Source organism: Salmo salar, chromosome 02, assembly GCF_965601325.2.
Source record: "Salmo salar chromosome 02, fSalSal1, whole genome shotgun sequence".
NCBI lineage: Eukaryota > Metazoa > Chordata > Actinopteri > Salmoniformes > Salmonidae > Salmo > Salmo salar.
In genome coordinates this window covers 63185001-63199149 of record NC_138292.1, presented here as the reverse complement: position 1 = coordinate 63199149, position 14149 = coordinate 63185001, and the positions used below count along the sequence as shown (strand labels likewise).

The following is a 14149-nucleotide window of genomic DNA, read 5'->3' as shown; positions in this document are numbered from 1 at the left end:
GGAAACGAGATGGTGGATGGGTGTAAGCATCTGCCTTTGATTTGAACACGTCAAAATGTGAAGTTTTGAACAAACATGGATGAACATCTAATTCTGAAAAGAAGGAAGCCTGTACAGAATAAAAAATATTCCAAAACTTGCATCTTGTTTGCAATAATGCACTAAAGTAAAACTGCAAAAAATTGGCTAACAAATTAACTTTATGTCCTGCGTACCACTCTTCATATTTTCAAGTATAGTGATGACTGCATCATGTTATGGGAATGCTTGTCATTTCCAAGGACTAGGGAGTTTTTTAGGATAAAAATAAATGGAATGTAGCTAAGCACAGGCAAAGCCCTAGAGGAATAGCTGGTTCAGTCTGTTTTCCAACAGACACTGGGAGACAAATTCACCTTTCAGGAGGACAATAACCTTCAACACAATGCGAAATATACACTGGTGTTGCTTACCAAGACAACATTGAATGTTCCTGAGCGACCTAGTTACAGTTCTGACTTAAATCAGCTTGAAAATCTATGGCAAGATCAACGATCAACATCCAACTTGACAGAGCTTGAGAAATTTTGAAAATAATCATGTGCAAATATTGTACAACCCAGGTGTGGAAAGCTCTTAGAGACTTACCCAGAAAAACTGACCGCTGTAATCACTGCCAAAGGGGATTCTAACATGTATTGACTCAGGGGTGTGAATACTTACGTAAATTAGATATTTCTGTATTTCATTTTCAATACATTTGCTAACATTTCTAAACATGTTTTCATGTTGTCATTATGGGGTATTGTGTGTAGATGGTTGAGAAGAAAATATTTCATCAATTTTGAATTCAGGCTGTAACACAACAGAATGTGAAATAAGTCAAGGGGTATGGACACTGTCTGAAGGCACTGTATATACAGACGTCTGGCTCCTCCCCTCTGTTACCTTAGACCTTTTTCAATAGGAGGCGAGGAGAGGATGGAAGACAGAGGAGTTGAGCTGGCCAATTGAGAATCTCTTGTGGAAACAAATGTTCTTGTATGAAATAAGACTCATTTTCTCCACTCACGCGTCATCAGGCAAATGGAATTCTAAAATAATGGGTAAAGTGATAAAAACTACACTAATCAACAACAAAAAAACTCACATTTTTTCTTTTTTACTGAGTTACAGTTCACATGAAAAAATCTTTCAATTTAAATACATTTATTAGGTTCTAATCTATGGATTTTACATGACTGGGCAGGGGTGCAGCCATGCCCACCCACTGAGGAGCCAGGCCCAGCCAATCAAAATGAGGTTTTCCCTACAAAAGAGCTTTATTACAGACAGAAATACTCCTCATTTTCATCAGCTGTCCGGCTGGCTGGTCTCAGACGACCCCGCAGGTGAAGAAGCCGGTTGTGGAAGTCCTATCCTGGCGTGGTTACCTGTAGTCTGCGGTTGTGAGGCTGATTGGACGTACCGCCAAATTCTCTAAAACGATGTTGGAGGCGGCTTATGGTAGAGAAATGAACATTAAATCCTCTGGCAACAGCTCTGGTGGACATTCCTGCAGTCAGCATGCCAATTGCACGCTCCCTCAGAACTTGAGGAATCTGTGGCATTGTGTTGTGTGGCAAACTGCACATTTTAGAGTGGCCGTTTATTGTCCCCAGCACAAGGTGTAGTCTGTGTAATGATCATGCTGTTTAATCAGCTTCTTGATATGCCACACCTGTCAGGTGGATGGATTATCTTGGAAAAATTGAAATGCTCACTAACAGGAATGTAAACAAATGTGTGCACAAAACTGGAGAGAAATACGTTTTTTTGTGTGTATGAATCATTTTTCATCGATATTTTATATCAGCTCATGGTACATGGGACCAACACTTTATATGTTGCGTTTATATTTTTGTTCAGTATAATTCAGCTAGTCGTGCAAGACACTTCATAAAGGAAAGGATAAGAAGAGTATATTTTTTAAATGTGTGCATTATTTTCTGCTCTAAGAAAACAACAGCTGATTCAAATGGGTGGCAGATTTTAAAAGACTTTTGCGCTAGTCACCAGGAGGATATTCTTGTGCATAAGACCTCTGTTCACCTACTAACGAATTGACACTATCCTCCACTACTCGACCCTGGACCACTAATCCGTTTCAAGAAGACGAAGGACTTCTTTCCATTTGAGAATCTCCCCTAGTTTGATCTCCCTTAGTTTAAAATCCAGGCAACTTCTGTTAATTTATCCACATAGAAGTAGAACGGGTTCCAATGAGAAGACTGAATTGATAATAACAATTCATTAATAATACAATTATTTGTACAAAGCACACAAGAAATAGCTTAAATTAAACAATGTTGAATGGCTCTTTGAACTGTGTTGAACTGTGTCTAATATAAACTATAGGCTACAGGGGCAGGGTCGAGTAGTGGAGGATAGTGTCAATTCGTTAGTAGGTGAACAGAGGTCTTATGCACAAGAACATTCTCCTGGTGGCTTATGCAAGGCAGATGTGGATTCTACTCTGATCCTTTAGCATCATCCACTGGAAGATAACATAAAGTGCAGGGTGGGCTTCAAACAATGTCTCCTTCGCAGTATTAGCAAAGGACCGCTAGAAAGCGCCGTTGTATAGCCGTGTGAGGGTGCAGTAGAAGGCTACACTCTACACAGGGTGCTTAAGACGCAGAGGCCAAGCGCAAGTAAGCTGTCAACAGTGGCCTGTCAAAGCGCACACTGCTTACATTAAAATAGTTTATTTTCCAAAAACTAAAACTAAAAAACTTCTGCAAGGCTGATAACATCTCCAGTTTTAGCCTGTTTTGTTTGTTTGGCTCGCCTGTAATTTAAGCTATGTTACGATGTATCAAACATTTTAATTAGCATGTTTACGTTGTGTGAAATATGACACTATATTACACTAACAGTGGGCCATATGAACAGAAATATGTCGTATATATTTTTTTATCCCAGTGGGCAACGATAACTTTACGCATGCGGATTCGACTACACAAATACATTTCCTCATGAGGAAATAACACATAATGAACACATATAATAACCTATTTGTTAATTAGGCTACTTATTTTATTATAGTCGACTTTTGTTCATATGTGAAATGTAGGTTAAACTTCAAAAACAAAATAATAATGCAAGGGGCATTAAAGCAATGAAGAGAAGAACGTCAAATATATATGTATATATATTTCTGTGAAGCAGTAGCCTATGAATTGTCTTCAAGATGGCATGACAACCCAAGTCCGTGAGAAACAAATAGTAACAGCTGTACTGTAGCCTACAGAATATCTGTATTTTACTGTAGGCTATTTTACTTCATTGAATAGTGATAGTGTGAACTGGATCATCTGATAGCAAAAACAATACGAATATCTATTTTCTCATGTCGACATGCTTTGAAATTAAATTCAAATGTCAAAAGTGTCCACTTTGATGAAGTAACCTGCCTGTTATAGGCCTGTGATTGGTCAATTAGTGTTGACAGTCTTCGGAACACCGATGATATCACTACCAATAAACTTAAATGATTTGATAGGCCTAGTTATTTTATGATTTATTAACCTTTGAAATGGAATGTTGGCCTATAATGTGACGTCGTAGTATTATATCGTTAGTGCAAGATGTGGAGTGCTTTTGCGCAAGAACCAACATTAGGGTATTATTAAATGGACAAAATATGGTGGTAGGCTATGGACTGCTAAAATATGACATTCTTAAATATAGCCTATTTAATAAAGCTTTTAGCCTATCGGGCTGTATCATTGTAACATACGTTTCTTTAACCCATTGTTTACCGAAGGCACGGAGATCGATGTCCAAAATGAATTAAATAGAACTATTTACTTTATTATATCCAATTAAATCGATCCGTAAAGTGCACTCGGATTCTTTCCTCTCCACTATAAATGGTTGTTTTCCATGCAGTAATAGGGTGATGGTTCATATAGGATCATATACAATGGTCCCCATATTTTCTCCATATTTGTTGCCAAGAAACCTTCCACTTGGATGTGCTGTATCCCAAGATTCACGTTCATTTCCAATCTCTCTCTCTCGCTCTCTCCTTCTTTATTGGCCCGGCCCCCCTGATCTCTCTGTCCATTGGCGTCTTCGGGGTCCCTTTCTTTTTTCATATACGGATCCCGTAATGACTGTCCATTGGTTTTGTTATTCTATCTCCACCTCCTACTCCGCAGCTTTGCCCTGCCCATGTGTTGTATCTCTATGTCCATCCATCGACTGACGTTCAAGTTCGTAGGAACGTCACGTCCGCACTTGAACTTGCAGTTCAGGGGGCTTTGCTCATACCCCTCTCTCTGTCTTTGCAAAAAAGTCATGAAGACTGCCGCACAGCCCGTACCCCGCGCGTCATCGTGATGTGATCTATAATTCATTTTTGGATGTCAAACGCATCGATGAAGATATTTTATCTGGAGTCTATTACATTGTAGGACGCCTCTGCCAATGTGAACTAAGCTGAACGCCACCACTTACCAACATGTCTCGCCGCAAGCAAGGCAAACCCCAGCACTTGAGCAAGCGGGAGTTTTCGCGTAAGTAGAATTGAAAATTGCTTGTTCTATAATCTGGTTAGATTATAAAACACACACAGCCTCTTCTCAATTTATTTGGAGAATGTTTGTAGGCAACTGGACATGACGCGGACCCGTGGACATAATTTAAAAGCGTGCCAAAGAACGTTGTCATTGAATCGGATAACTTTCTATCGAAAAAAGTTGGACCTTGGAAAATATTGTATATTTGGTAAACAATAACGTATAAGGCTATTTTGCATGTATGTGCCGATACTACAACACAGGCGTCGTTCGCTATTAAAGGACATCTAGGCTGTAGTGGAGTGATACCTTTGCCTATCAAGGTATCCTGTGGATATTTATATTTAGTCATATCAGATTCCGATATGGAATACGCTACGAAAAGCAAAGTTTATCCCCAAATAAGCAATTCCACTTTGTTATTACTATTTATTTGATACCGTAGATTTTTTTTGGAGAGATGTTTTCTTTTTTTGAATGGGGAGAAGGGATGTTTACATACTCATAGCCCATACAGAAGACCTCGTGTGTGGAACCTAGCCAGCTTTGATATCGAGGAATATAGGATAGAGTTCACGATCCAAGAATACCACTGCACCTCCGTATAACCTAGTGATCCAATTACGTTGTTATCGTTTACATCATGAGTTAATGTGAGTGGATACAATAAGCGTTGGAATAATTGGAGACGTTCTATTAAATCTACTATTGGACACTCCGGTACGTTACGTTTAACGAGGAGGTTCATTTCAGAGAGAGGACACGGGAGGTTAGGCTTTTATGCAATAACATATTACATTTGGGCAGGCATACTGAAGTGGTGTTTTAGAGTAATTTATGAGTTATACATGTATATTCAATAAGCTATTGCTTTTATGCTGTTTATGCCGTGGTGTATAATGGCATGTTTTCAACTGTGCTCATTTCTTTTTTCTTACGTTACCGGGCTAGATCATTTGGAAACGAGTTTAAATAGTATGATTTTCCGTTAAAACATGTTTTTGTTTTGTTCCACATATTCTGTAAATCGCTACAATGTTTCCACACGGTTGTTTCTCTTTTACCATTCAATTCTCGGAGGAAGCAAATTAGGTTCTCGTAACATATGCCTTCAATTGTAGTATATTTATGGACGGCGCCGGTAGGGGGCAGAATATGATTGTGGACATACACGTCGATGAACTTGAACTTGATCTAGGCTACTTTCTAGCTTTATCTACGTCGCCTGCTAGACCAAGCGCCGTTGTTCGTGGTCGTATATTTGATGTTCCTTGTTATGCCGTTGTGATATCTTATCAATTATTAACTATTATAGTATTCCAAATCAATTATAAGGGAATCATTTGAATAGATTTCTTCATGGATATTCAGTATTTTCCCTTTCATTCGAAGATGGATAAAACAATAGCCAGCTGAGAGCGTTTTATTTTCTGCAAGAAATGATCAGTAGGCAAAATGTGACATCATTTCAAACATCCATAGGCCACTGTAGGCTACCTCTGTGATATGCATCGTTTTCGGTTAAGTAGCCTCACATTGGACCCTAGAGCATATTGCATGCCTATTCACTCTTCCAGGTATATTAGTCTCCTATTTCAACAAAATCTTAGTCTATCACAGTTTCTTTCAATTAAATGCCAAAATATGACAAAAATGTATCCTAATTGCCAAATCCTTAGTTATATCCACATTCTCATGAGGGACCTAGTTCATCATTTAAATATGACAAATGAGACGTATAGGCCTATAGGATTACAGCCTTACTGGCAAATGCATGGTAACAGTATTCAAATTGAATACTCTGTAATTTACATGCATAGTTTGAAGTATTTGAATAGCTCGTTATGGCCTATTGAAAATAGCTTCCATTCAAGTAAGATTCCTCCTTGTCCATATTAGGCTGCGTTGTATGAATCCCTGCAATAACAGCTAGGGTACTTGAAATAAGGGATCATTACCATGTTATAATTAGGTAATAGCTATTTAATAGCCTGTTTCCTAATTTCAGTAGTTATTTGATTAAGTTCAGTCAGCTGAAATTCTGGTGCTCTCTTGGATGTTGAGGAATAATATATACTTTTTTATTTTTTGTAACTTATTTTTGTAACCAGTTGCCTATACAACAAATTAGATTATTTGGGTTTGAAGGTAGACTTTTTCGCACAGAGCCTCAGTCAGACTGTTATGTCCTAACAGCATAAGCTGTAGGAATTAAACTCAAATAAGAAGGAAAAATATTCCTTCAGCCCCTCCTCCCTGCCTCCTTCTCGTCTGACCCGACACAGAATTTAAGGTTCAGAACAGACAGCGAGAATTCATCACATTTTATCTTAACATCCCAGTTGGGCCTCGAGATGTCGTTTACTGTAGCTAGATGAACTATTTTAAAAAATGCTCCTTGACTGCTTGTATACTTCAGGGACCTACTCCACATACACCCCTCAATATCTAACCTCGGTTCACGAGATCCCAGCACTTTTAACGAAAATGGGGTCCAATCATCTTGAACTCAAATTAGAATCTATTTTTTGATTCTCCGAGGTGTTAGGTTCATTAAAAACGCGAGATTGGCAGCACAATAAAGAGGGTCAAGCGCCTTAATCGTTCAGGCAGCAAGCAGCACGCTGACTGAACGGTGTCACTGGCAGGCTTATCGAAAAACAGTGTAGTAGTCTTGTCTAAGTCTTCTTCCTTCCTCCATACTTTCCTTCCTTCCTTCCCCCCCCTTTCAAATCTGTCTCTCATACCTTTTCTAAGACAGTGCATCACCTGGAAATGCAATCACTATAAACCACAGGAGCCTTGTAGATTATGGTGATATTCATTATAACACTGGAAATGATCATGACAATAACACTGATAATAATAGTTAAAACGATAGGACTGTAATAGAATTGAATTTGATTCTGCGGGCCTGCTACTGGGTGTTCATTCCTCTCTCTCCGTTGGTTGTGCCTTCTATATTATCAGTAATAATAGTCATAAAAACGATAGCAAGAGATGCATATGCAGATTTGCAACACTTTAGTAACCTATATACTGTGTCTCACTCTTCCTTGAAATGATACTTGAGTGTAGATCTCAATCAGTGTTTTGTGTCCACGGTCTATAAAGTACCTAACTCTCCACCACAGTTTGTCAGCTGCCTTGGATGAAATGTCATAGTCCTCTATGTAGATTTAAACCCTGTCATGTATTCTGTATAGAAGTATAACTGTCTATCTCCCCTCCTCTCGCTCCTCTCCAGCTGAGCCCCTGTCGGCCGTTCTCCCCCCAGACGAGGAGCACGAGGACCACCCCAGGCTGGGGCAGCATGGGGACAACAGGATCCTCCTCAAGGGGGACCAGGACCTGCTCACCTGTGGCCAGTGCCACGCCCGTTTCCCTCTTGCCCACATCCTGCTCTTCATCGAGCACAAGAGGCGGCAGTGTCGTGGCGCCCCCTGCACGGACAAAACTTTAGACGACGGGCACAGGCGGTCGCCCTCCGCCGTTCCCCTCGCCTCGCCCCGTCCCTCCTCAAACAAATGCCGAGACAAACACCCGTCGAGGCGCCCCGTGGAGGTAGCCGTTCAGGTGTCGCCGCGCAACGATGATGAGGATTGTTTATCGACGCCCACCCACGGAATTATCCCCAAGCAGGAGAATATCACAGGTAATGACGTCACCATGACGATGATGATGACGAATGTAACAAATATGGCTGCCGATGTAAAGAACTTAAGCGACAAGCCAGGTGTTTGGGTCTGAGGTTTACTGTAAGGTTTGGGTGTTGACGGTACTTGGATGGTACTTTAACGTTGTGAGTAGGGTTGCAAAATTCCTCAGGTTTCCAGAAATCCAGGTTGGAGGAATCCCGGAATCAGGAAGGAATGAACAGGGATTCCTCGAACCGTTGTTCTCCCAACAGGATAGTTTTGTGAATACCTGGGAATTTTAAAGCCCTAGTTGTGAGTAAGTGCCTTCGTTTTGGTGACGCTTAAAGCAAGATTATTGGATCATAGACCAATAAAAGGATTTACAGTACAAACTGCACAGAGCAGATGGACTTCGAGTTGGGTTCAATTTTGACTGGTGAATATGGATATCCACGAGGTATGACATTCTTACTACACTGCTGGGTGTAGGGTTGTTGAGTTTATCTCTGAAATGGGGATAGAAGCCCAATATAACTCCCATTCTACTCTCCAAAAGAAAGAGAGAGGGAGAGAGAGAGAGACGGAAAAAGAGAGAAAGGGTTGCGTCCCAAAAGGAACCATATTCCCTATATAGTGCACTACTTTTGATACAGGGCCCATATATAGTGGGCTCTGATCAAAAGTGGTGCACTGTATAGGGAATAGAGTGCCATTTGGGACGCAGCCCTAGTTTCTGTCTCATGTGGTCTCGATAGATGTATCGCAATCTTGCTGTGGTTTTCACAGAGACATATCTCTTCCCCTCAAATACATGCCTGCCAATTCATACTCCAGCGCTAAAATATAAAATAAAATAAAAAAACGTGTAGGAAAGTAATTACGCTGAACTGTCAAGGAAGAGGCATTTATTTGAGGAATCCTACTCGAGCCGCTAATTGTCAGGGTTCTCTTAGTCTTCATTTAGTTCATTAAGGACTTCTTACGGCGGTTGTCTAACCACAGCTAAATGAAGCAAGCGAGAAAAAAACATGATGAGCAGCTCAAACAAATAGTTCTGCCTTACAGACGTTGGTGGAAATGAACTTTGTGTGTTTGACAGTTTCATTTTCCTTTTTGAATTATTATAAACATTTCTAAAAACAATTATGGCTATAAATGCGGGCTTAGTATAAAGAAAAGTAGTATGCTGCATTGAACTTATCAATGCTTCTGCGGAGGTGAGGCTGGTTTTCAGTTCAATGTTTTATCAGTGAGGGTTCTCCAAATGACAAATACCCAATAGGCAAACACACAGCTCCATGTACAATACAGTGGGGTATAGTTAAACACACAGCTCCATGTACAATACAGTGGGGTATAGGCAAACACACAGCTCCATGTACAATACAGTGGGGTATAGGCAAACACACAGCTCCATGTACAATACAGTGGGGTATAGGCAAACACACAGCTCCATGTACAATACAGTGGGGTATAGGTAAACACACAGCTCCATGTACAATACAGTGGGGTATAGGCAAACACACAGCTCCATGTACAATACAGTGGGGTATAGGCAAACACACAGCTCCATGTACAATACAGTGGGGTATAGGTAAACACACAGCTCCATGTACAATACAGTGGGGTATAGGTAAACACACAGCTCCATGTACAATACAGTGGGGTATAGTTAAACACACAGCTCCATGTACAATACAGTGGGGTATAGTTAAACACACAGCTCCATGTACAATACAGTGGGGTATAGGCAAACACACAGCTCCATGTACAATACAGTGGGGTATAGTTAAACACACAGCTCCATGTACAATACAGTGGGGTATAGGCAAACACACAGCTCCATGTACAATACAGTGGGGTATAGTTAAACACACAGCTCCATGTACAATACAGTGGGGTATAGGCAAACATACAGCTCCATGTACAATACAGTGGGGTATAGGTAAACACACAGCTCCATGTACAATACAGTGGGGTATAGGTAAACACACAGCTCCATGTACAATACAGTGGGGTATAGGCAAACATACAGCTCCATGTACAATACAGTGGGGTATAGGCAAACACACAGCTCCATGTACAATACAGTGGGGTATAGGTAAACACACAGCTCCATGTACAATACAGTGGGGTATAGGCAAACACACAGCTCCATGTACAATACAGTGGGGTATAGGCAAACACACAGCTCCATGTACAATACAGTGGGGTATAGGTAAACACACAGCTCCATGTACAATACAGTGGGGTATAGTTAAACACACAGCTCCATGTACAATACAGTGGGGTATAGGTAAACACACAGCTCCATGTACAATACAGTGGGGTATAGGTAAACACACAGCTCCATGTACAATACAGTGGGGTATAGGCAAACACACAGCTCCATGTACAATACAGTGGGGTATAGTTAAACACACAGCTCCATGTACAATACAGTGGGGTATAGGTAAACACACAGCTCCATGTACAATACAGTGGAGTATAGGCAAACACACAGCTCCATGTACAATACAGTGTCTATTGGTATGGACCCCAAAGGCCAAGATATAGCATAAATGGTTACTTTGGGATTTTGGCAATGAGGCCCTTTATCTACAGTACTTCCCCTGAGTCTAATGATCTTGTGGATACCATTTTTATGTCTCTGCGTGCAATTTGAAGGAAGTTGCTAACTATCGCTAGCTCAATTACTAACTAGTGTTAGTGTAATGACTCCAGTTATTACGCTAGTTAGCATTGGCCCCCGAAACTAACTCTAACTTCCTTCAGACTGAACACAGAGACATATAAATGGTATCCACGAGTTCATCTGACTCGGGGGAAGTAGATAAATGGACTCATTGCCAAAATCCCGAAGTATCCCTTTAATGTACAATACAGTGGCTATTGGTATAGACCCCATAGGCCTAGATATAGCTCCTTGTACAATACAGTGTCTATGTCGCTATGCTATCTGTGTTGGGCTGTGGTCTAGTTATCCTCTATTCTGTCAAATCTAATGACCTCTTGTATTTTATCAGTAATTATGCATCCGTTTGTTAAGCAACACACACACACACACACACACACACACACACACACACACACACACACACACACACACACACACACACACACACACACACACACACACACACACACACACACACACACACACACACACACACACACACACACACAGACAGACAGACACAGGCCCACTATGCCTCTTGGCTCTAGTCAGCTGCCTCTACAATCTTTCTATGCTCATTTAGATCATGATGCATAACGTCTCCACATGATATCACTGGGTCACTAACGTTATGCAATGGCCTTTTATTAACAGCACAAGCCTAATGGATCATCTGTGAGTGTGTGTGGTGTGAGTGTGTGTGGTGTGAGTGTGTGTGGTGGGTGTGTGTTTGGGTTTGTGTGTGGTGTTGCGTGAAGTGAGATTGATGAAGCCGTTCTTCGTCATCCTCACGCCCATCTTATGACTTCGTTGCCATCTTCCTTGTCCAGAGAGAGAGAGAGAGAGAAAGGAGGTCCAAGGAGATTGGGATGACGAGAGTCAAATATAGAAATATATATAGAAATACACACGATATTCCTCTAAATGTTGTTCTTCGCTTTAATGGACTGACTCAAACAGACACTGTGGACCCGTATCGTGCCACCTCCCATGTTTAGCCGCTGGGATTCCACGAAAGCCACGTCCATGTTAATGTCATCTGTCCTAGGAAACTAAGGATGATCCATATCGATGACATGTTGAACGGGGCTAAAGAGGGTAGGTAGCATGATATGAGACGTGGTGTTGTTAATGGTGTCTGTTTTAATCAGTGTGCGATTCATACTGTACTGTGAATGTCGTCATGATGGATCTAGGATACATACTGTCCCCAGTATCTCCACGGCTACGTCCCAAATTACACCTTATTCCCTCTATAGTGCACTGCTTTTGAACAGAGCCCTATGAGCCCTGGGGAAACATACTATAGTGCACTATATAGGGAATAGGGGACACCTAGTGCGGGTGTCCCATGGCCAGACAAGGGGACATCGTGATACTGACACCCTTACATTTAGGCACACACACACACGTATACACACACACACACACACACACACGCATGCACACACACACACACACACACACGCAATCCCCTTTTTGAAATGCAGAGTCCAACAGGGCTGATGTCTCTCTATGAAAAATTGAATCCTGTATGTGTGTGTGTTTGTTTGTGTTATGGACCATTAGGAGGAGCAGACAGAACAGAACAGAACAGCGTACCTCCCATTTGCATGATAAACAACTTAAGATATGCACAGGGACACACACAGGCCGGCTCCACATTATAAACAGAGCAGATGATCAGAAGGACACCGACAGGCTCAGAGTCAGACACAGACAGAGGCACAGACAGGGTCAGGCACAGACACAGACAGAGTCAGGCACAGACACAGAGAGGGTCAGGCACAGACACAGGGTCAGGCACAGACACAGACAGGGTCAGACACAGACATGGTCAGACACAGACAGGGTCAGACACAGACAGGGTCAGGCACAGACAGGGTCAGGCACAGACAGGGTCAGACACAGACAGGGTCAGGCACAGACAGGGTCCGACACAGACAGGGTCAGGCACAGACAGGGTCAGACACAGACAGGGTCAGACACAGACAGGGTCAGACACAGACATGGTCAGACACAGACAGGGTCAGACACAGACAGGGTCAGGCACAGACAGGGTAAGGCACAGACAGGGTCAGGCACAGACACAGACATGGTCAGACACAGACAGGGTCAGGCACAGACATGGTCAGACACAGACAGGGTCAGGCACAGACAGGGTCAGACACAGACATGGTCAGACACAGACAGGGTCAGACACAGACAGGGTCAGGCACAGACAGGGTCAGACACAGACAGGGTCAGGCACAGACACAGACATGGTCAGACACAGACACAGGCAGCCTCAGGGTCAGACACAGACAGGGTCAGGCACAGACACAGGCAACCTCAGGGTCAGACACAGACAGGGTCAGGCACAGACACAGGCAGCCTCAGGGTCAGACACAGACAGGGTCAGGCACAGACACAGGCAGCCTCGGGGTCAGACACAATACTCAGTCAATTACATGTACAGAGCAGACACTTTCCCTTTAAGGAAAAAAAGGACTCACATTTTAACCATCCAACACCCCACCAAACCTTCCCTTTAAGGAAAAAAAGGACTCACATTTTAACCATCCAACACCCCACCAAACCTTCCCTTTAAGGTAGAAAAGGACTCACATTATAACCATCCAACACCCCATCAAACCTTCCCTTTAAGGAAGGAAAGGAATCATATTTTAACAAACATACACCAGACTAGTGGTTTAGTGTATCTTCGTTAGCTGAGCCTACTTTCTGCCCATCCTGTTTCTGGGGGAACAAAGGTATTTAGCCAGGCTGTGTTGGCACCATGCCACCTTTCTCCCACCAGTCCCCCATCCGCCCCTCTTTCACTGGGGGTGTCTGTCAGGCCTGGATGAGGGACTGAGGGTGGGGGTTGGGGGTTGGGCAGTGGAAGGGCGGTGTAGGGGCGAAGGAGTCCGACTCCTCGTTAGTGACATATTTTTCCCTTGTGTGACGGAGAATTCAAAGTGCAGAGACAGAGTGTGTATATCCTTCTGTTTGTGCTATCATTCAGATTTGAAGTAGAGAGAGATGTTTATTTCCCCTTCTAAAATGTCTAATTTGTTCTGGGAGAAGAGCTTGTTACAGACGAGTAATGATGTGATGGTTCTGTACTTCCTCCTCCAATAATGTACACACCTGGGTTCTAATAGTACGTTTTAACCATAGAGCCACATTCACGTTTTGAATATGAATTGTTCATGAAGAATGTTGTGTTCCAAAGCCTGAGTCCTAAATAAACACACATGTTGTCTACAGAGATTCACCAGCAGGCTCTGTTGTTTGGTTAGTGAGTG

General features: G+C 42.2%; 1 protein-coding gene across 1 annotated transcript in view; it reads left to right on the top strand.

The window, feature by feature from the left end:
• Positions 1-4127: 4127 nt before the first annotated feature.
• LOC106593355 (BCL11 transcription factor A) overlaps positions 4128-14149 on the top strand; it is a 51632-nt gene continuing 41610 nt past the window's right edge. The window contains exons 1-2 of the mRNA XM_045707291.2: positions 4128-4541; positions 7792-8199. Of these exons, the coding sequence (XP_045563247.2) occupies positions 4487-4541; positions 7792-8199 (463 nt within the window). The 5' untranslated portion in view covers positions 4128-4486. The remainder of the gene's footprint in view (positions 4542-7791; positions 8200-14149) is intronic.